Source organism: Nyctereutes procyonoides, unplaced genomic scaffold (assembly GCF_905146905.1).
Source record: "Nyctereutes procyonoides isolate TBG_1078 unplaced genomic scaffold, NYPRO_anot_genome, whole genome shotgun sequence".
NCBI classification, from domain to species: domain Eukaryota; kingdom Metazoa; phylum Chordata; class Mammalia; order Carnivora; family Canidae; genus Nyctereutes; species Nyctereutes procyonoides.
The window spans coordinates 17,341,521-17,363,542 of NW_026575044.1; the positions used below are offsets into that span (position 1 = coordinate 17,341,521).

Below are 22,022 nucleotides of genomic sequence, written 5' to 3' on the forward strand. Positions count from 1 at the left end.
CATATGTTGACTTATGAATAGGAATGCAAGTCTTCTGAACCTCCAGTGTATAGTAGGGTGTACATTAAAAAGAATTCTGAACTCTTTTTGCAAAAGAAATGTTGATATCTATCAACAATATTTGCATTCTCAGATGTTTTATTTTGTACCTTGCTTTCATAGTGTATAATAGAAAAAAAGTCTAACCTGAACTGTAAATAATTCAGTTCAGTAACTTAATTTAATTGAATAAGACATTTTTCTGGGAAAGAAATATTTTTCCCCTAGTTACCTCCCATACCACTGAATGAATTGGAAAGGAGGAAGGATCTACAGATCGAAAAGGGAGCCAAGTGGGGCTGTTGAAATGGTGTTGGGATTCTTGTACTTAAGCCATTCTCCTCTCCTTAGCACAGTAGGGATCTTCTTGCCTAGAACTGGAAGGCAGGGAAATGCTTCTCTCCATTTTTTTTAGCTTGCTGCAGTTCCAGTGTCTCCCATTTCCTTGCCTGTTCTCTATAATGGTGTTAAGAATTTGGCACCCAGAGGCCATGTGTATACTTATTGGCTTGTAGAGACCATACTTTATATACATTACCTGGTAAATCAAATTGCAGAGTCATAAGCATATTGATTATGGTCTTCAGTTGTCAAAGGGAGTACAAGAATATTTGGCCTTTTTTGTTTACAAATTTAATAGTTGTCGGAAACAACCAATACCTCCTAATAAAAAGTACTCAGTGTGTGTGAGAGGAAAACATTGAAGCTCCAAGTACAGCTCTCCAAGTTCCTTCCCCAATTGTTGTATTGTTCTTCAGGTTTCAACAGCTTTCTGTTTTGAAACTCTTCTTACCTGCAATTTTACTTTTAAAAAGAAATTTAAAAATTAATTAAACATGTGATCCTAGAGTTTGCAAATCTGTAATTCTTTAATACTGAAAATATGATTGTGTTTTCAGTACTTTAACATTTTGAGGGTTTTTTTTTTTTTCTTTTTGTAGTTTCTTGACCTACTTGAAGTGTTTGGGAAACTTTAAATAAGATGATATATTTTTCTATAATTAGATTATCACAGTTAATTAAAATTTTTTTAAAAATTCTTTTTCTTTCTTTTTAAAGTTAAAGAAAAACTTACTGCAGATCCTGATAGTGAAATTGCTACAACTAGCCTTCGGGTATCCTTGATGTGCCCTGTAAGTAAAATAACAAAACTTTCTGGGTGGGGCCTTTCACTTTTTATGAATTACTAATTTTTCTATATAAGTAAGTGTGGGAATGAATGATACATTATGATAGAATTCTGAACTTTTGTCATTTTCTCATTCGGGTATTTTAATGATTAAGCATTATAATTTTAAAGAATGCAAACATTCTTCAAACAATGACTAAGCAAGAAGAGACCTAAAAGGATGTTATATCGATGAGGGAAGAGAGCTTTAGCTTTAGAATAATCTGTCAGTTTTTTGCTGTAGAAAATCCACAGCTAATAGTAAACATAGAGGGTTGACTCCTTTTATCAGAATATACAGAGAATTGAAAAATAGCACTAAAATTACTGTCGCCTAATGGTAATTGATGGTTCTGGTGTAATGAGTAAGAATGCTTGAGGGATCCCTGGGTGGCTTAGCGGTTTGGTGCCTGCCTTCAGCCCAGGGTGTGATCCTGGAGTCCTGGGATTTAGTCTCGTCTTGGGCTCCCTGCATGGGGCCTGCTTCTCCCTCTGCCTGTTATCTCTGCCCCCCCCCTCTCTTTGTCTCTCATGAATAAATGAATAAAATCTTAAAAAAAAAAAGAATGCTTGAGATGTCTTAGTCTGTAATGTACTTCTAAGTTGCACAATAATTTCTATGTCTCTTTACATAAGGACTATAGGGTAGAAATCAGTCAGCAACTCTCAGATCCTCATGTGTTGGTACTAAGTTAGCTAATTTTGGGGGAAACTACTGAGGACTTGATAAATTGTCAGAAAGTTAATAATTTGAGCGATAGAACTAACTCACATGAGAAAGCAGAAGACCATATATACCACATGTATGTAACCTTGCTAATAGAGTACCAAAGAAATGTGAGAGGTCAGGAATAATAGTGGATGAAGGCTTCTTTAAAATCAGTACTGGTGAAGGGGCACCCTTTCCAGACGTGAGGAACTTGATGAGAAAAGTCACAAAATCAGGAGTGTACTTTTGGGGGCACCTTGTGACCAGCCAGCATTGTGAGAAATGTACAATATTTAAACAGAGAGAGAATTGTGTCGGAGAGAGGGAGAAAGAAAGGAATAATTCATTGAGTTCCTATGATGTGCTCCTTAATTTAACTGTCTTAGTAAACCTGTGTGGAGTTGTTCCATTTTGCAGATGAGGAAACGGAGACTAAAAGCTGTTGGCTAACCCACATCACCCAGTTAGTAGTGGAATAAGGATAAAAATTTTGGTCTTCTGACATTATTCTAGTTATCTTGCAATATATCATAATCCCAAATTGGGCTAAAATACTTAATATCCTAGTTATAAGTCCACCTGTCACTTTAGAAACTGGGGTTTGCAGATCCCTTTCTTTCTGAATTTATTTTTTTATTACATTAACTTGAACTAATTTAGCTTTATTGAAAAGGAATAGAAGTGCATGAAATTGGGATTGCTTAGAAATTGGGAACCTGTGGTTATTAGACCCAGAGAGAGGATCTGCAGTCAACAGCAGGGCAGGAGTGGGGTTATTAATGCTCTGAAAGTGGCGGTAGAGGCCCTAGAGGGCTTGTGTTTGGACCCAGGACATCCTCTTCTACTCCCATGCTGTGTGCAAACCTTGAGGCATGAGTTCCTTTCAGTGTCTTCACATTACCCATTTCCTCCTTCTCATGTTATAATTGATATTGTATTGAAATACAGGAAATTGCTGTTTTGTTGGTCAAAAACAGTTGGGTATTGGCAGTTTTCTTACAATTTAACTCTAGTATATTGAGCAGCAAGTGTTAATTGCTGGCTTTATTCTGGGCATACTGACTATATGGTAAGGGAACTCCTGTTACCTTTATGTTTTAGTAGCAGACTATTTTATCAAGAAGAAAGTGCTTCTGTACAGCTTACCTGAGGAGTTCTAACGATTGTATGATGCCATTTTCTGTCTTGTTTTCTTGGCACGTGTGGGTTTTTTTTTTCCTCCCCTTTTTTTTCCTTCAAATACTGCTGCTATTCTATAGGAGAACAACCAAAACAAAACATAATAGACTAACATCCTAATGGATTGTCAGATTTTGAGAATAGTGAAAGTGGTACATCAGAGTGATAAGATTCCTTCTATATATGAGTAGAGAACAGTTCCTTTTCAAATGTATCTCTTTTAATAAAATGGACAGTTTTTAAGAACATTAACATTTCAGTTTCTCAGTGAAATAAGTAATAAGATCCTTCTTTAAGTTCATTAAATATTTTCTTTTCTTACAAGTGAAACAAAGTGTTTTGTAGAGTGTCTTTAGAGCTTTTTGAAAAAAATCATCCTACCTGATTTTTTTCAGCATTTTCTAAGAAAAGAGTAAATGGTACTTTTAGGCTGTAGTAGTGTTAACATGAAGTTGAAACTAACTATAGTATATGATATGCATTAGTTAGAACACCAAACAGATGTTTTGATCAAATTTAACAGATGGATAACAGAAATTAGATGGTGAGAAGAGTTTTTGAGGAAGAGATAATACCAGTATTAGTAGAAGAGTAGAAAGGAGCACAGCCTACTGGCTGCGGAAGTAACACTGGGTCTGGTGCAGTGATAGGAGATTGAGAAGCACGGAGTGGATTGTACCCATTTGGAAGGATAAGAGGTGAACCCTGGTATCAGGAGGCAGAAATGAGAGAAAACAATAGTTTTAAGGTAGTGTAAGAAGTATTTGTTGTATTTCATGGTATATTTGTAAAATGATTCAGAATAGATATGAGTCTGGGTAGTGGGGAGCACAGACCAAAGCTTCTATCCTTGGGACCTATGGAAGGCAGTTTTATAGTTCTTGAAGGAGGGATCTGACTAAGTGTGTATAGTTATATTTCTGAACACAGTGTCTGAATTTTACACAGGGGTTCTATCTTAGTGATACCAGCTTGTGATTTTCTCTGTCCTGCAGAGGTGGGCTTGGGTGGCTGAGGGGTAGAAAAGGAAGCTAGGTTTAATTTTATCTTTTAAGAGTCTAACTTCTGTATAGTTTGGAACCACTGATTTGGGCCATTTTTACTATATATATTTCTTAATTTACATAGATACTAATTAAGCTATGGTAAAGTGAAAATCAATTTAGATACTCTGGGTGTAACATTTCACCCTTATGTTTATAACAACATTATCCATAATAACCAAATTATGGAAGCAACCCAACTGTCCATGAACTGATGAATGGATAAAGAACAGGTAGGGGTGTGTGTGTGTGTGCGCGCACACACACACAGGAATATTACTCAGCCATAAAGAGGATGAAGCCTTGCCATTTGTAATGACATATGGAGGGAGCATGAGAGTATTATGCTAAGCAAAACCAGAGAAAGAGAAATACCGTATGATTTCATTAATATGTGGAATTTATGAAACAAATGAGCAAAGGGACAAAAAGGCAAACCACGAAATAGACTGTTAACTATACAGAACAAACTGGTGGTCACCAGAGGGGAAGGGGATGAGGGAATAGATGAAATAGGTGATGGGGATTAAGGAGTATACTTGTCATGGGTACCACGTGATGTATGGAAGGGTTGAATCATTGTATCATATACCTGAAACTAATATTACACTTTATGTTAACTGGAATGTAAGTAAAAATATTTTATGAATCAAAAAAAGCATTGCATTGATTAGGCACCATTTCTTTCATTCACTCATTCATTCATTCATCCATCCATCCATCCATTAGTCCCTCCATCATTTACTAAATACATATTTAACTGCTTTTATTAACACACCAGTTAGGAAATTGATCAGATGCAGCCAGTTGGTAATAAATGCTTTTTTTAACTTGGGAAGTGTTCATTAACTCTTGTGATGAGACACTTGGAGTAAATTTAAGATCAGCAGCTTCCATAGTTGTGAATGTTTTCAGTTCTCTGTGTTGTAGAAATTCTAAGGCAGTGACAGGAGAGATGAAAGTGGCACTAAAGAAGAAGAAAAAAAGCATGTTCTCATAGTGTGGTTCAGGGATACTTGGGGGCCCCTGAGACACTTTGAAGAGGCTCACAAAGTTAAAGCTATTTTAAAAATAATACTAGGATGCAGTTTTTCCCTTTTCTGCTTTCATTTTCTTATGAGTAGGCAGTGGCATTTAACAGGGGTTACCTGTTGGTGATGTCAGTGTGCCAATGACTGATGGAATGTGTATTTTGTGTATTCTTGTTTTTTTAAAATATCTACTCTAATTTCTACTACAATAAATATCGGTAAATGAAAGCTGTATACATAAAAACTCCTTGGGGTTCTCAATTTTAAAGAATGTAAAAGGATTCCGAAGCCAGTAGTATGAGAACTAGTAGCCAAAAACAAAAACTCACAGTAGGCCGAATTAGAACATTATTTTAAAGAAACAAATTCTGGAAATTGACAGAGTATAGTACCTACTTTGTTATAGAATTATTCAAATAGAACAAACATTAAAATTTTAAATTGCTAAGGTGTTACTCAGAAGTAATATTACAATAGTATAAAGTATATCTTTCTAGATTGAACTTTATGTTCATAATTGTGTTTATTGGAAAAAATTGTATTGTGCTACATACACTGTTCTGTGGTTTACTGTTTTAAAATTAACAGTATATCTATTAATATGTGTAGATCTGTCTTATTTTAATCACTATAAGTATTTTATTGATTGGATATGGTGTAAATTGTTCAACATATATATTTTTTAAGATTTTTATTTATTTTTTCATGAGAGACACAGAGAGAGACACATGAGAGACATACACAGAAGGAGAAGCATGTTCCTCAAGAGGAGCCTGATGTGGGACTTGATCCCGGGACTGTGGGAACACACCCTGAGCCGAAAGCAGACATTTAACCACTGAGCCACCCAGGCATCCCTTGTTCAACATTGTTTAGTGATTATTTGGGTTGTTTCCAACTAAGCAATGATGAAAAATTCCTAAGTGAAATACTAGCCAGTAGAATCCACTACTTAAAAAAGAATCCAATATTGCAAAAGAATAATACATGATAACAAAAGGAATGTAAGTATGGTTTGATTTTAGAAAAATCTATGAAAAAATTTATGTTAATAATTGAATTGAAAGGGGTGCAGGAAGCCGCTGTGATCATCTCATTAGGTGCTGAGTAGGTGTTTAGACAACATCCATTCCTAATAGAACAAAAACTCTTAGCAAAATAGGAAAAAGTAGATAGATAGTTGAAACCAAGAACCAGCACCATGGGTGATGTCGTAAAACTAGGAGGGTTCTCATGGGAGTCAAAAACATTTGGGTTTGTGTTAGAGCTCCACCAGCTGGGTCTTAGTGAGCATGTTATTTGTAGCTTCATGTCACCTCAACATCCTTCCTTCAAAAGCAGAAATACAGGGCAGCCCCAGTGGCGCAGTGGTTTAGCACCGCCTGCAGCCCAGGGCGTGATCCTGGAGACCCTGGATCGAGTCCCACGTCGGACTCTGTGTATGATGCCTGCTTCTCCCTCTGCCTGTGTCTCTGCCTCTCTGTCTCTATGAATAAATAAATAAAATCTAAAAAAAAAAAAAAGAAATACAGATACTAGTCTTTCTGCAGTCATAGGGCTGTTAGTAGGAGTCTGTGAAATTTATATAGAAATCCTTATCACCCAGTAAGATTCCACATAGGGGATAATTTGGTATAAGGAAGGAAAAAAATAGAAGGAAATATCATAAGAGAAATTGCCTCAGGTTCTATTCTCAGTTTTTTCCTGTTTTAAATAATGAGTTATATTGTGCTACATTCTTGCACAAATCATTGTAACTTCTAAGGTCCTTTTTAGAATTCTGGTTAAACACTCAGATGGAATCAGCATAGCACAGTGATATGGGCTCTGGAGCCAGAGCTGCTTGGTTCAGATACTGGCTCTGCCACTTTCTACCTCTGTAATGGTAGTGTAATGGTGGGTAGTCATTAGTTAGCTTCCTTGTGCCTCAGTGTTCTGGCGGGGCAGGGGTGGGGATGATAATATAGATCAAACACACAGTGCAGTTGTTAGGTTTAAATATAAAGTGTCACTAGGATTAACATAAAGTCATCAATATTGTGCCTTCCATGGAAGTAGAACTATACAAACAAGTTATTGCTATGGTGATGACTTGGCTGAATTATTTTTTTAAGTTATAGAATAACCAAATGTTTCTTAGAAGAAAGAAATTATGGATAAACCAAAAGGGGGTTTAAAAAAAAAAACCAGCATTCTAAAAATCCTTACTCCTCAGGCAAAGTTAGTGTAATTTTGCGGTGAATTTTTCTAGACTTTATAGTACCTATGAAGCAGTCCTTCCTTCTTCCCTTTCTTTCCCTTTGCCACTTTCCTAGCCTTTCTTCATTTGTTCTATCATCTGGTGAACAAATACTGAGCACATACTTCATTCTAGGTACTGTGCTGTGACCCTTGGATTGCAGTGGTGAACAGCAACTGGACCTTATCTTTGCGAAGCTTAGAGTCTAGTGGAGAAACAGGTTTTCTGTCAATTACACAGATCTAGTTATAAACTGAGATATTTTCTGTAAGGAAGTATATAGGGAGGCCTGTTGAAAGGCTCTACAGAAAGACTGAATCTAACCTGGATGTGTGTCCTGATGTTGGTATACCCTACCAATTGAACAGAGCACTCTGGTTATATAAAAGTGTGTTGGAATATCAGCACGTGTGACTATACACAAGTAAAAAAATTTCGTAAGTGAAAAATATATTTGCAGTTCATATCATATACAGAAAGCTGACATAATCCTTCTGTAGATAACCAAAGACTAATAACCAAATGGAAAATGCGAAAAAGTTATGAATAGACAGTTCTTAGACATACAAATGGCTCTTAGAAGTAAAAAAAAAAAAAAAAAACTCCACTTAAAATAATAGAAATGTAGTTCGCAGCTATAATGGGGTATTTTTCACATATCAGGTTGGCAGAGATCCAAATGAATTATGGCACTGTATTGGTTAAAGGGAACCAGGCACATTTATACATGTATATACATAAATCGATAGGTCACTTCTGTGGAAGGTATCTTGTGAGTGTGACAGAAATCACAAATGCACTTTCCCTTTGGCCCAGAAATGTCACTTTTAGGAGTTTATCCTAAAGATATTTATTGCAACGTTATTTGTCGTCATAAAAGAATGTCTATCACTAGGGCAGGGTACTAGTTAAATAAATAATGATCCTTCATATCATATACTTCATATCAATTGTGATACCTTCATATCGTGGTAGCTTTCTTGTGTATTGATATATATGAAACTCACCAAGCTATATTATGTAACAGATGGTACAGAATCGTGTGTATTGCATGCTACTATTTCTAGGAAAATAATTTTTAATACATAGTTGCTTATGCTTGGAATATCGATAAAAGTACATGCAAGATATGAGTAACAGTGGTTCCCTTTAAATAGGGAATAGGGAGAAAGACAGGTTTTCGTTGTTTATATTTTTCTACCTGTGAATTTACATGCTAATTCTTTTTAAAAAATCAAATGGGCTTTTAAAAGTCACAGGGCAGTCAATACAAACAAAATATGTAGTGATCTAGATGGAAATAAATTCTGGTTTGAATTTTTTTTTTTCATTTTGATCTTCTAAGATCTTTTCAGACTTTTATGACTGACTCTTTTATTTGAGGCTTTATTCTCCTTTCTGAAAGGTTTCCCCTGTTGACTTCCCTGTCTTTTAGTTAGGGAAAATGAGGCTGACAATCCCATGCCGTGCAGTGACTTGTACACATCTACAATGTTTTGATGCTGCCCTTTATCTGCAAATGAATGAGAAGAAGCCCACCTGGATCTGTCCTGTGTGTGACAAAAAAGCTGCCTATGAAAGTCTAATTTTAGATGGGTAAGTATATCCCAACATAAATCTTAGCTTATGTAAACATTCAGTACAGCCTCATATAAATTTTAGTTTAGCATTGTGTTACCCTTTTTATTGTTGGGTTTGTGTACTGTTGGGTTTTGCTAAACTCATGAGGGATATTGGTCTGTTGTTTTCTTGTAATGTCTCTGGTTTTATTTTATTTTTTTAATTTTTAAAGACTTTATTATTTAGAGAGCACAGAGCAGGTGGGAGGGAGGTAGGGAGGCAGAGGGAGAAGCGAAGAGAGAATCTCTCAAGCAGACTGTGCTGAGTGGGAGCCTGACGCAGGCCTTGCTCCTACAAACCAATGAGATCATGACCTGAGCTGAAACCAAGAGTCAGATGGATCCTCAACCGGCTGAGCCACCCTGGCACCCCCTTTGTCTGGTTTTAATACCACAGAATGCTGGCCTCATACAAATGAGTTGGGAAGTGTTGGTATTGTGTCTCCTCAAATATTTGGTAGAATTCTTTAGTGAAGATGTTTGGAACTGGGGCTTTCTTTGTGGTAAAGTTTTTAACTACAAATTCATTTTCTTTAATATACATGGGTTTCTTCAGGTTATTTCTTTTTGAATGAGCCTTAGTGTGACTAGAAGTTTGTCATTTTTTTAAGATTATATTTATTCATGAGAGACAGAGAAAGGCAGAGACATAAGCAGGCTCCCCATGGGGAGCCCCGATGAGGGACTCGATCCCAGGACCCCAGGATCATGACCTGAGCTGAAGGCAGCTGCTCAACCACTGAGCCACCCAGACGTCCCAGAAGTTTGTCAATTTTATTGATCTTAAAGTACTAGCTTCTTGTTTTTATTGATTTTTGTCTTTTTTCTGTTTCATTTTTCTGTTCTTTGTTACTTTCCTTTTTGTGTTTACTTTTTTATTTTATTTATTCATGATAGAGAAAGAGATAGCGGGGCAGAGACACAGGCAGAGGGAGAAGCAGGCTCCATGCTGGGAGTCCGACGTGGCACTGGATCCTGGGACTCCAGAATCAGTCCCAGGGCCAACGGCAGTCGCTGAACTGCTGATACACCCAGGGATCCCCCTTTTTGTGTTTACTTTCATTTTAATTTGCTCTTTTGTAGTTTTTAGTTTCTTCAGTAGAAACTGATGTTACTGATTTAAGACTTTTTCTAATTTTCTAATATTAGTAAATCAGTGCTATAAATTTTCTTCCAAGTACTGCTTTAGCCATTTTCCACAAATTTTATACATTTTCATTTTCTAATTTATGTTTTTATGTTTTCTTTGTCTCATTGGTTGGTTGTTTAGTTTCCAAACATTTGGGCATTTTTCACGTACTTTTCTGAAGATGATTTCAAATTTCATTATGGTCATAGAACATAATTTGTATGAAGAATTAATTTAAATTTATTGAGGTGTTTTCCTGTCCCTAATCTTCCTTTCCCCACCCTTATGATCCTTTTTTCTTGATAATAAGCTTACGTTAGTCTTTTGTATAATAACCTTTATATTTGCTTATGTTTGTTTTATATGTTGTGTTGGAGGTTATTCTTTACTGACAATCCCAGCTAAGAGACCCAGGTGTCTTTCTGTTTAGTCACTGATTTCTTAGATGATACTCAGTCACTTACTGCTCATTAAAGATCTAAAACCTAGGAGGAAGAGGATGTAATAGTTGTAAAATGTGAAGTATTGAAATACCAAAACAAAAAGGTCAGGTAGCATTATTCTTGTCTCCAAGGCAGTATATGTATTATTTAGTTAGTTCACCTTTGAACAAAGCTGTTGATTACATTTATATATTTATTAATTCGTTTATAGGCTTTTTATGGAAATTCTCAATGACTGTTCTGATGTGGATGAGATCAAATTCCAAGAGGATGGCACTTGGTGTCCAATGAGACCGAAGAAAGAAGCTATGAAAGTGTCCAGCCAGCCGTGTACAAAAATAGAAAGTATGTGCAGAATGGCCAAAGAGAGCAAAGCAATGAGACTCCTGCAACGTTGTCTTTATCTATTTAACTTTGGCCACTAGAACTACATTTGGAGCTCAGTTTGAGAACTCTATCTTTTGATCATCTGTTACATGTGTAATTTCCCCCAAGTGATTTTTACTCTTTCCTTAAGAAATGTGCTAAAGTTTATACCATCTTATAATTAGATTTTTCATAGTTTATTTACGTATTTTTATATATAAAATAGATGAAGCACTCATCTAAAATCATTTTAATATATGGTGTTTGTTACAAAATGAAAAGTTGTAAATGACATTTGTATGGACAGTTTTTCAGGATTGTTTTTAGAGTACATTTTGGGAGAACTGCAAGTGGAGGTGCCTAGAGAGGCCACAGAGTCCATCAGTGGAGGGTGAGGGCAGGTGCTCACAGATTAGTTGCTAAAAAAGTGAACAGGTTGTTTCCATCTCTTTGTGGGAAAGACTTTGACCATTGCCCTGGTTTCCTCAGATGTATGCTCAGCCTCTGACTCCCTATAGCTGTCCACACTATGTGGGGAAACTAAAGGCAGAACAATTGGAACCCATAGGTGAACCTAAAGTTTTTTCTTTCTTCCTTCCTTTTGTTTTTTTTTTTCAAAGATTATTCGTATTTATTCATGAGAGATAGAGGCAGAGACATAGGCAGAGGGAGAGGAGAAGCAGGCTCCCTGAGGGGAGCCAGATGCAGGACTTTATCCCAGGATCCCGGGATCACAACCCGAGCCGGAGGCAAATGCTCAACCACTAAGCCTCCTGGGTGCCCCTTAAAGTTTTCTTTTTCTTTTTTCTTTTTCTTTTTTTATGATAGTCATACAGAGAGAGAGAGAGAGAGAGAGAGAGGCAGAGACATAGGCAGAGGGAGAAGCAGGCTCCATGCACCGGGAGCCCGACGTGGGATTCGATCCTGGGTCTCCAGGGTAGCGCCCTGGGCCAAAGGCAGGCGCTAAACCGCTGCGCCACCCAGAGATCCCTTAAAGTTTTCTTTTTATCTGACATAGTCCACTCACTGCAGTTAAGTTTCATGCTGATTATATTTGATGTTCTAACAATGTAATGAATAATGGGTACTCAGAGTGAAACAAAAGATTCATGTCAATATTAATCATTCTCCTGGGGCACCTGGGTGGCTCATTTGGTAGAGCATGTGACTTTTGATCCTCAGGGTCGTCAGTATAAGCCCCACATTGGGTGTGGAGCCTACTTAAAAAATTTCATTCTCCCGTGATTGTTACTGAACCTATAGATAGAATGATCAAGTTTTCTCTCGTCTTTGAGAATAGTGATTTAGTTGATTAGTTGCTCTTCCATTATCACCAACGTTAGTTTTCTGTTAAACAGATTATAGGACATAATGTAATTTCTGTGAAATGATAAGTTAACATACAGTATATGTGGGCAGAAAGAACCTAAGTGATTAGTAGATAATTGATAAGAAAAGCTTTAAATGTCTGAATAACTTAAACGAGAAGTTTGGAATTCTTTTAACTCATCAAGGTGAAAATCTTTATCAACTTCTGGCTTATGGTGAGGGGGCCTATACGTTCTCTGACATGAGTACCATTGCTTTGCTAGAATGAAAGTATCTGATTCTGACTTAACACCTCCACATACCTGTGAGAATACACAGCTGCTGAAGCATATACTCTTGTCTGTGGCTGGAGATTGGACCCATAACCCTGGGCTATCTATAAAATGACTGCTTACCTGGGGAGACAGTGTGAGCCGCAGGATCTGAGCAAATCCTTTGGCAGTACTGAAGGCATAAGAGCATGCTGTCTGTAGGAGGCTTTGACCCTCTGGAAAAGCATAGAGTTTACCCTTTCCCTTCAGGTAAGCAGTCATTTTACAGATAGATGTCTGGAGTTAAGGAGTTAGTCTCTATCTCTTGGGTAGAATATGTGGCTTTACTGGCTGTATATTCTCCTGGACTTGCTGCGCAGTTACGATTCTTATGGTTAGAGTTTATTTGTGTTGAATGTTTGATTTTTTTTCTTTTACTTCTCTTCCCTACATCAGGTTCAAGTGTTCTCAGTAAGCCTTGTTCAGTGACTGTAGCCAATGAGACAAGCAAGAAAAAAGTGGATGTTATTGACCTAACGATAGAAAGCTCTTCTGATGAAGAGGAAGACCCTCCTGCCAAAAGGAAATGCATCTTTATGTCAGAAACACAAAGCAGCCCAACCAAAGGGTTTGTTAATTTATAGTTCACTATTGTTTATTACACTTGGAACTAACTGTTCTTGGTACAGGTTTGTAAATGTCTGAGAGTTGCATAACTATAGAAGGCTATTTTCGTTTGCCTTTGTTCAGTTGAAATATTTTCAAGAGAGCACATTGTTTAAAGGAGAGAAATTTTGATGAAATTATTAACATCTTTGGGAAGTAAGAGTTGAAATCTTCTCATGTCTAAGTATTTATTTCATATTTGATTCTTTTTTGTCATTTTGTGGAACCTATTTGTAACGAGTAAGTTTGGCATCACAGACCAACATGAGTAAGTAAGCCTGGCATAAAAATGGAGTGTGGCATTGGGAATCTGACAAGTGCGGATTCCAGTTTTGAAACCATTGCTTACTTGGTCTGGGATCTTGACTGAACTACTTGTTTGAGCTTCCCTTTTCTACTCTGTAAAATGGAGTCAAATAATGCCTACCTCATAAAATAACTGTCAGGTTTCAATAAGATAGTGAAAGAGCTTAGGCTCAGTGTCAGGCATGTGGTAGTCTCTCAATAAATTATTGCTTGCCTTCCTATTTCATCCTCTCCAGGGCAAACTGTAGGCAAGTAAATGCGCTCTAGCATGTATGTTTTATGACTCATGTAATTGCTGTCCTATGTAGTAGGTGATAGCTTGGAGTATCTAGCAACAGGCATTTCTTAAAAATTTTGGAAACTGCAAGAAAGTAGCAGGGGGTTTTCCTGACATCTCATGAACATACTGTTTTGGACTTGGGTGTGCCATCTTGTCCTTTGGACCTATCAGTGCACTTATTTTTTTCTAATGGCTTTATTGGAGTATAACTTACATGCCATAAAATTTTCCTATCTTAACTATTAAGTTGTCCAGTTCATTGATTTTTAGTAAATTCAGAGTTGCCCAGTCATCATCACAATTCAGTTGTAGAATATTTCCAACACATAGTAATCTTCCCTCATGTTCACTTTTGCCTGTTCTAGATATTTTCAATAAATGGAATTATACTGTCAGTGTATTTTAGTTTAAAAAATCTAGCAGTTGTAGCTACCCAGCTCATTCCATGAAATCTTAACGCCTAAATGAGATTTACACATTAACAACCATGCGTAATGAAGCTGGCTCACATTAGCAAGAGCACCGAAAATTCTAAATTCAGTCTTAAGTCATTTAATTATATGTTAAAATGGCATCCATTACCACAAAGTAGGGTTCATCCAGGAATGCTTCATTGTTAGGAAATACATTGATAAACTGGATTGTGTCATAAGGATAACTATGTAGTCATTTAATGGAGTCTGGAAAAGTATTTAGTTCATTAATAGCCATTTCTGATAGAAAGTCTTTGAAATAACAGAATTCACTTAATGGTTTGAAGGGTTTACCACTGAAGCTGATTGATTTATTCTTGGGCTGCATTAATCAAAGAAGCATAGTGTTCAGGATTATATACTCACACTAGTTTTATTCTGTTTAAGGCTAGATGATTTTTACTTAATATCATTTTAGATATAAAATGTTGTGCATCAGAAGATGGGAACAGGGTGGTAAAGAGTGCAGACTGTAGCATGATGGATGGATGTATCTAAGGACTGACTCTGTTAAGCCAGGAAAAGAGAAGATGTGATAATGTAAATATCTTGTAGTTCTTAAAAGCGAATCATTGATGAGGTGAATTAAGTTTATTCTATGTTACAACATTTGGGAGATCTAAGTCCAGTGGAGGGAAGATACATGGAAAGACTTTCAATTAGAGCTGAACATTAGGAAAGTTGATGTTTTGTGCTAAGATCACATTTTCTGTGTTGAGGTAGGATGTATGCCACCTGTCCCAGTGGGTGTCATGGAGACCCATCTATGATTATATCATCTCTGTAATCCCTTCCAGTTTTTTTTTTTCCCCTTCTAACTTTTAATGCTTTTGTGGTTTTGTTCCTGGTCCATCCTTTTCATATTCTGTCTTATGATGCAGCATCTATAATTTTCTTGGTTTTCCTCTGCTGTGTAAGTTTATCATAGGAGTTCTTGGTCAATGATAGTAAGCAAATTTAGAAAGAATAGAGAATGGGAGACCAGGAAAACTTGCTTTCAATTACATTCCAGAGAGCAGTTATTTTTTAAGAGGTATTGTTTTAGTAAAATACTTTTTTTAAAAAAGTTGTATTTATTTTAGAGGGAGAGAGAGAGTACACATGAGTGAGAGAAGAAGGGGCAGAGGGAGAGGGAGAAAGACTCCAAGCTACTCCTTGCTGAGTACAGAGCCCGACACAGGGCTTGATCTGAGCTGAAACAGAGTCAGACACTCAACTGACCGAGCCACCCAGGGACCCCTAAAAATTGTTCTTAAAAACAGTTTTACAGTTGTTTTATAATCAAGAGATAGAATGCATTCCACCTAGGCATAACTTCTATTAACATTTTGATAGTTCTCCTTCAAGCCTCTCTCCTTGCGTACTTATTCTAGTCCTTAAATGTGGTCATGTAGTAGCTATCAGAAGAGATTCGCACCTTAGTCTAAGACTTTAAAAAAAAAAAGCCTCTGATATTTTTCTACATGAAAGGATAATTTTAAATATTATCTCCCCACCCATTCCCTGAACATTGAATGATTGCTTTGTCATTAATAAGGTATTCTAAAGACCAGAATAGACAAGAATAGGGATAAATATGTATTTCTGTGGATTAAGACTCATTAGGAATTGGTAACAAAATTGAATCTTTTTTGTTTGTTTGATAAAGTGGGAGCACACAGGGAATTTCAGGCTTATGGGTAAAAATTCAAGTTATTGAACTGTTAATTCATTTTCAGACATGTAAGTCTGGGCCAAGTATGATGAATTCAGTGATCCAGTACATAGTTTAGAATGCTAGTATTTGCTGTCTAGCAGTGTTCCAACAACTTGCCTTTGTGCTGTGATGTTATGGATGAAGCTACAAAAATTTAAAATATGTATGAACACATGCATAATGTGTACCTCTGCCTGTGTATTTGCCAATCCTATGAGGAGGCAGTAACATGTTAACAAACTTTAAATTTTTTAAAATTACTTCATAGTATCACATTTTTATACCCACAATTCCATCAGATATGGCCATTTACATTTCTCCATGGTCCCTGTTATTCCATACTTATAAATCCATCTATTTTTTTATATAGACATTAGAATCATTTATCTTTCTGAATATAGTCCTTGTGAATATTCTAATTAATCCCAAAATCTGCTGCCAGTGCATAATTTGATAATGGTCACAAGTGACTAATTTACCTCTTCTATAAAAATGGAATTTGTGTTAATGGTTGCAAAGTTCAGGTAATAGAAATTAATCTGCACAAAATAGTTTTTCGTGTTTGCCGAAGTTTTAGATGTTGATCTAAGAATTTGTACCTTCATTGGATTTTGACATTTTCATGTTGTCACCGTCAAAATTTTGTATTGGAGAAACAAGTAGTAGTTACTTAAAGTTTCGTGTTATGAGAACAGAACCTGTATTAGATGTACTGTGGTGATAGGCCATGTCTTGGGTCGCTGACGTGATGCTACAGCTGTAAGTAATGGAGCCGGGGAGGAAAGTGAGTTTTGTTGTTGTCTTCTATAAATCTGATTCAAGTTCATAGGTCAATTCAGGATCAAGACAAAAGAAACTTTTCAGTGTGAGATACTGAAGAAGGAGAAGGGAGAGCAGGAGGAAGGTAGGCACAGCCGTGTGCACGTGTGTGTATCTTCAAAGTCTTGTCTCTTACATTTCAAAAATATGATTGAGGTATTAATACTGTGAGACAGCCAGAATAATCAGAGCCACTTTTTAAACCCCCTCCTCAGCATGAGCGTACTGGTCTCTCTCCTTAGCCCCTACATCCCCTTCCCCAGTTTCAGGTACACATTCTTGTGTGGGAGGTAGGGTCACGTGTAATTTGAAAACCCTTTTCGTGATGACCTGTTGTACTTTCATTCCTGTAAAGGACCACGGTTTTTGTTTTTGTTTTTATAAATTTATTTTTTATTGGTGTTCAATTTGCCAACATACAGAATAACACCCAGTGCTCATCCCATCAAGTGTGCTCCCCTTAGTGCCCATCACCCAGTCACCCCCACCCCCCGCCCACCTCCCCTTCTACCACCCCTAGTTCGTTTCCCAGAGTTAGGAGTCTCTCATGTTCTGTCTCCCTTTCTGATATTTCCCACTCATTTCTTCTCCTTTCCCCTTTATTCCCTTTCACTATTTTTTATATTCCCCAAATGAATGAGACCGTATAATGTTTGTCCTTCTCCAATTGACTTAAACTCAGCATAATACCCTCCAGTTCCATCCACGTCGAAGCAAATGGTGGGTATTTGTCGTTTCTAATGGCTGAGTAATATTCCATTGTATACATAAATCACATCTTCTTTATCCATTCATCTTTCGATGGACACCGAGGCTCCTTCCACAGTTTGGCTATTGTGGACATTGCTGCTAGAAACATCGGGGTGCAGGTGTCCCGGCGTTTCATTGCATCTGTATCTTTGGGAGGACCACGGTTTTAAACCTCTAGGAAAAGATGTGCTTTAATAATACATAATTTATTTTATCTCATCCCCAGTTCTTTCTTTCCCTGCCCCACAGAGTCTGCCTTATCTAGTATTGCTCACCTCCTGCCTGTGGTTTTAGAGACCAAGAAGCCTTCTGATTCTAAGCCAGACAGGTTGCTCTTTAGATAATGACTTCCATCTTCAACCCTCAACCTTCAATCCTCTGGGAAACACGTTTGAAATACTAGGCTTCTGCTGTCTCAAGCATATTGTCTCCTATGGATCCATTTTTAAGACTTTTGAACTCTGACCTATGTTGTTTATTCACTATTCTGAGAATAAACAACACAGTTGCCAGCACAGCTATATATGCCTCTCAAGATGACTTCATTTTTCACATTTCCGACGCTGTCCATATTTTTGACAAATAGTATAGAATAAGAGCTAGACAAGATCCTCATGTCATCATGCAAACTAGTTTTAAATGATTCTAGTGTCTTAATAGGTTGTGATTATTTCAATGGTTGGAGATTTAAACTGAGGTCATGAAATAGTTCTGTCAGTTGTTTAGAGTATGAAAAGTATCATGCAACTTTGTTATCAATTCTTATCACTAGTGTGTAATAATCGGAGCAGTAATGGGAAGTATTTCGACCAAAGGAAAGGCCCATCTAGAGGTCCTAGTTGTCCTCTCATTCTAGCTTTGTGATTATGGTGCTAAGTTTCTGTTGGTTTTATTTTTTGTAGTAATTCCTTTCAACTGCATAATTCTGTGCCTCTCTCGTTAAGCTTAACAGTAGTTCATTGGCAGTGCTTTGGGATGCTAACATTAATGTCCCTGTGTCCTTGTCCCTTCTCCTTTTTTTAACTTAATAAATTTTATTTTTCAAAGCGTACAGTTGATGGGACTTGCTTATGCATCTTTACTAGCAGCAGGGGCATCTCCACCATTGGTATTTCTGGTGTAAGTCACTTGAATGCTGTGTTTTGAAAACAGTTCAAGGAGTCCTTTACTCAGGAATTCCTGAAGGGGGCTGCCCTGGCCAGGGAATTATGAATCTTCAGTTTCTCAGATACAACAGCTGGGGTTAACTAGCTTATAAATGGGAAATTCCTCACAGAGTTTGACATATAAATAAGAGCAGGTTATTGATCTTAGGTCTCAAACCCTGGCTTTGGACTATTTCTTTTTGGTCTGTCCCCAGATGTGTTCACTGAATCTTTATCTTTCTTGGCTGAGTTTACTGCATTTGTTTTTTTTTTTTTTTTCTTCTTGTCCTTGGATGGCATCATGAAGCTCAGAGCAGCTGCTACCGCTGCAACCTCACTAAGATGATGGACACAAAAGATGACCACCACCAGCTATAGGATCCCTAATATTTCTTATTTTCTTGTGTACGTTCAAGATGTTTTTCTTGTTAGGTTCTGATTGTTGACCCTGGGTGTCTAAGAGAAAATGAGAGTTACATAGGTAGAATGCAAAGTCCTCTCTCTTTATTCTTGACATTTGAAAAAAAATGATTAATTATACTGTTTGAAATTATAAAGCTATAAATATATATATGTATTTTTATATGCATATATATAAAAAACCAATTATGTATTTCTCAAGGGTGTTTAATTTGTATTCTTAGTATGCTTAGTTAGTTTCAAAGTCTACCCTTTTAAAGTAGATGGTATTGTAGTAACTTAACATTTTTACTTCTGGACATTTTATTTTAAATCTTGAGAAATCATCTTATTCTAATTTTGGATTGCTGCCTATCATCATCAGGTTGGCTGGCTTTAGGATTGGCTATCTTTATCTTTGCTCAGGTGATTCTCAGATAAGATTGCTGGTAATTAACACAGTTTGAGTTAGAAGAGCTTCTGGTTGAGCTATAGTAAGTAGATTCACTTATAAAGGTGCCATGATTTAAATAAAATCTTAGTAGTCCATTTTTATTTCTAAATTTCTTTATAGATAAAATTACTAATATCCACATCTGTGTTACACATACATTAATAAAAGCATATGTAAAGTACATTTCTATTTGTGGTTGAAAGTTTTCTGTATTGCTCCAGCACTGTACATTATGTTTAATGCCAGCTTGCTCTTATGTCACAGCTGCTGTTGAGAGCCAGCATACGTTCATGTTAAAATGAAGTCTGTTAAGAAAGAGGAGAGTAGAGTGGAGGACTGTGTAGTGAGTAGCCACCATGTAGCTGTGTTGAAACTTAGTGCGCTTACAGCTGAGAATGCCCAGTGGTACAGCCCTTCTCTCCTGTGAACTAACAGCCAGATTGTTTGTAATTTCCCATGCTATTTAAAACAGGGTTCTCATGTATCAGCCATCTTCTGTAAGGGTGCCCAGTGTGACTTCGGTTGATCCTGCTGCTATTCCGCCTTCATTAACAGACTACTCAGTACCATTCCACCACACGCCAATATCAAGCATATCATCAGATTTGCCAGGTATGTGAAGAGTTATTGTATTTTGTACCAAGTTTTATTTATATATACTCATAATCTGTGGAGCAAATGTAGTGTTAAAATTTAAGCAAATACTAAGGAAATTTGAAGGCTTCATTCAAAGGTGGTATCTGTTTTAGTATATCACATTCAATTCCTATCATTTTAATTACAGAGCAATCTATAGATTCCTGATAATAGGAAATATAGTAAGATAGTAGGAAAATTTTGGAGACTTTCCTCTCCCTCATAAAGAATTTGTACTCAGTGACATTTTCTTTATCACAGAAGCTTCACAGGTTCTGGAGAGTATTTTCTCATGATCTTGGTAGCCTCTCACAGGTTCAGAACATATTGCTATACCATGGGGTTAACATTACCCATAACAAAACCCCTGTGGGGTTTTTTCCCTCTGTAAAAATAGAATCTACCAGCTGTTTCCTTAGAGCACTGCTTAATATTTAGTGATATCTCTTATGTGTATATTAACATTTGAAAAATTCAATGCTGTTTGAATTACTTTAGAACCAAGGCCATATAATAAAATTTGGAGCCCCCCCCCCCACTTTTCTTCCCTCCATAGCCATTGTTTTTGAGATATTTTTTTGTCAATCAAATTTGAGCAAGCTGAAACCAGTGCCTCTTGTATTCATGACTTCCTTTCTTTCTGAGGGGCCCTTTTTGTGGAATATAGTTCCCTCCTCCTGTTACTAATTTTCTTTTCTAGATTTGTGAAGTTAATTTTGACCCACAATTTATTTTTCTTATCCTCTTAATGAGGTTTTTATTTTAAACATGGTATGTATTCTATTGGGCAAAATTTGTGTTGTTGAAACAATTGGTAGTTGTGTTACCTGGCCTAATGTAATCTTGCCACTTGAAATTTATTCAGATTATTTGAATAAAATTTAATCAAGGAGAATAAACCACTAATACTATCTATCACAAAGTTTCAGAAAGCCTACTTAACTATGTTTACTTCATGTGTACTTGGGGAATTGGTATTTTAAAACATTGTTAAGCCCAGCCGGCACCAATTAAAAAATATTTGTTGTGTACAAAACTTGATGCTAAGGTACAGAGATGGTTTCGTGGTCCATAAGACTGACGGAACTCAGAGGTACTTGATTCCTAACTGCCATGTTTTCCTTTAACTTCAGCTAGTTTTAAATGAGGTTGAAAAGGGTTCACGTGTCATCTTAGTATGTGTTATAAACAAGCATTCTGGAAGGATTTGTTTTCCTAAAGCTCTTGAAATACAAATTAATGCTAAAAAAACCTTACTAAAGTGACCCTGGCCATTAAGAATAGAACAGCCACAATTTACAAATCACTTGCTCTGTTAGTTTTCATATTCTGTGAGTCTGGATGAATTTTTAATTTTGTTGGAGAATTTACATTATTTCAAAATTTGCATAAAGTGAGACTATAAAATGTGCAGATTTAAGAAGCAATAAATTGTGTTAACTGTATTTTGTAAAATACATTTCAAGCTGGTATTAAGAAACTAAAGTTAATATGCAAGGTTGATATTTCGCCAGTATAAACCAGTGTGGGGTTACTGGTTATTGAAGTGTTGAAATGCTTTCTTACCAGTTGATAAATTGGAACAGAATAGGATCAATTGTACTTTATAAGAATTACCAGTTTATCATCATGTATGAATTACGTAGCAATTACTACATCTAAATAGTTTAGCTTTTACTTTGGTTTTATTGTTAATGTGCTCTTTTGTAGTTAGTAATTATTTTGGTTTTATTTTTGTGCATAATTTTTATGTAATCAGTCCTAATGTGCAGAGTTGATATTTATAAATTTAATAATTTATGATAAAATATTAAATAGAACATCAAGAATGGAGAGATGACAAAGTTTTAATA

The 22,022-nt window shown here is 36.4% G+C and overlaps 1 protein-coding gene and 1 pseudogene across 6 annotated transcripts in view; one reads left to right on the plus strand and one right to left on the minus strand.

Moving 5' to 3' along the window:
* PIAS2 (protein inhibitor of activated STAT 2) overlaps positions 1–22,022 on the plus strand; it is a 130,482-nt gene that overhangs the window by 59,248 nt on the left and 49,212 nt on the right. For all 6 annotated transcript variants that reach the window (XM_055324436.1, XM_055324431.1, XM_055324434.1 and 3 more), the window contains 5 exons: positions 1,099–1,172; positions 8,844–9,004; positions 10,811–10,944; positions 13,002–13,173; positions 20,006–20,145. In XM_055324436.1, coding sequence (XP_055180411.1) covers positions 1,099–1,172; positions 8,844–9,004; positions 10,811–10,944; positions 13,002–13,173; positions 20,006–20,145 — 681 coding nt within the window. The remainder of the gene's footprint in view (positions 1–1,098; positions 1,173–8,843; positions 9,005–10,810; positions 10,945–13,001; positions 13,174–20,005; positions 20,146–22,022) is intronic.
* Positions 13,189–19,997, minus strand: LOC129509070 (40S ribosomal protein S25-like; annotated as a pseudogene).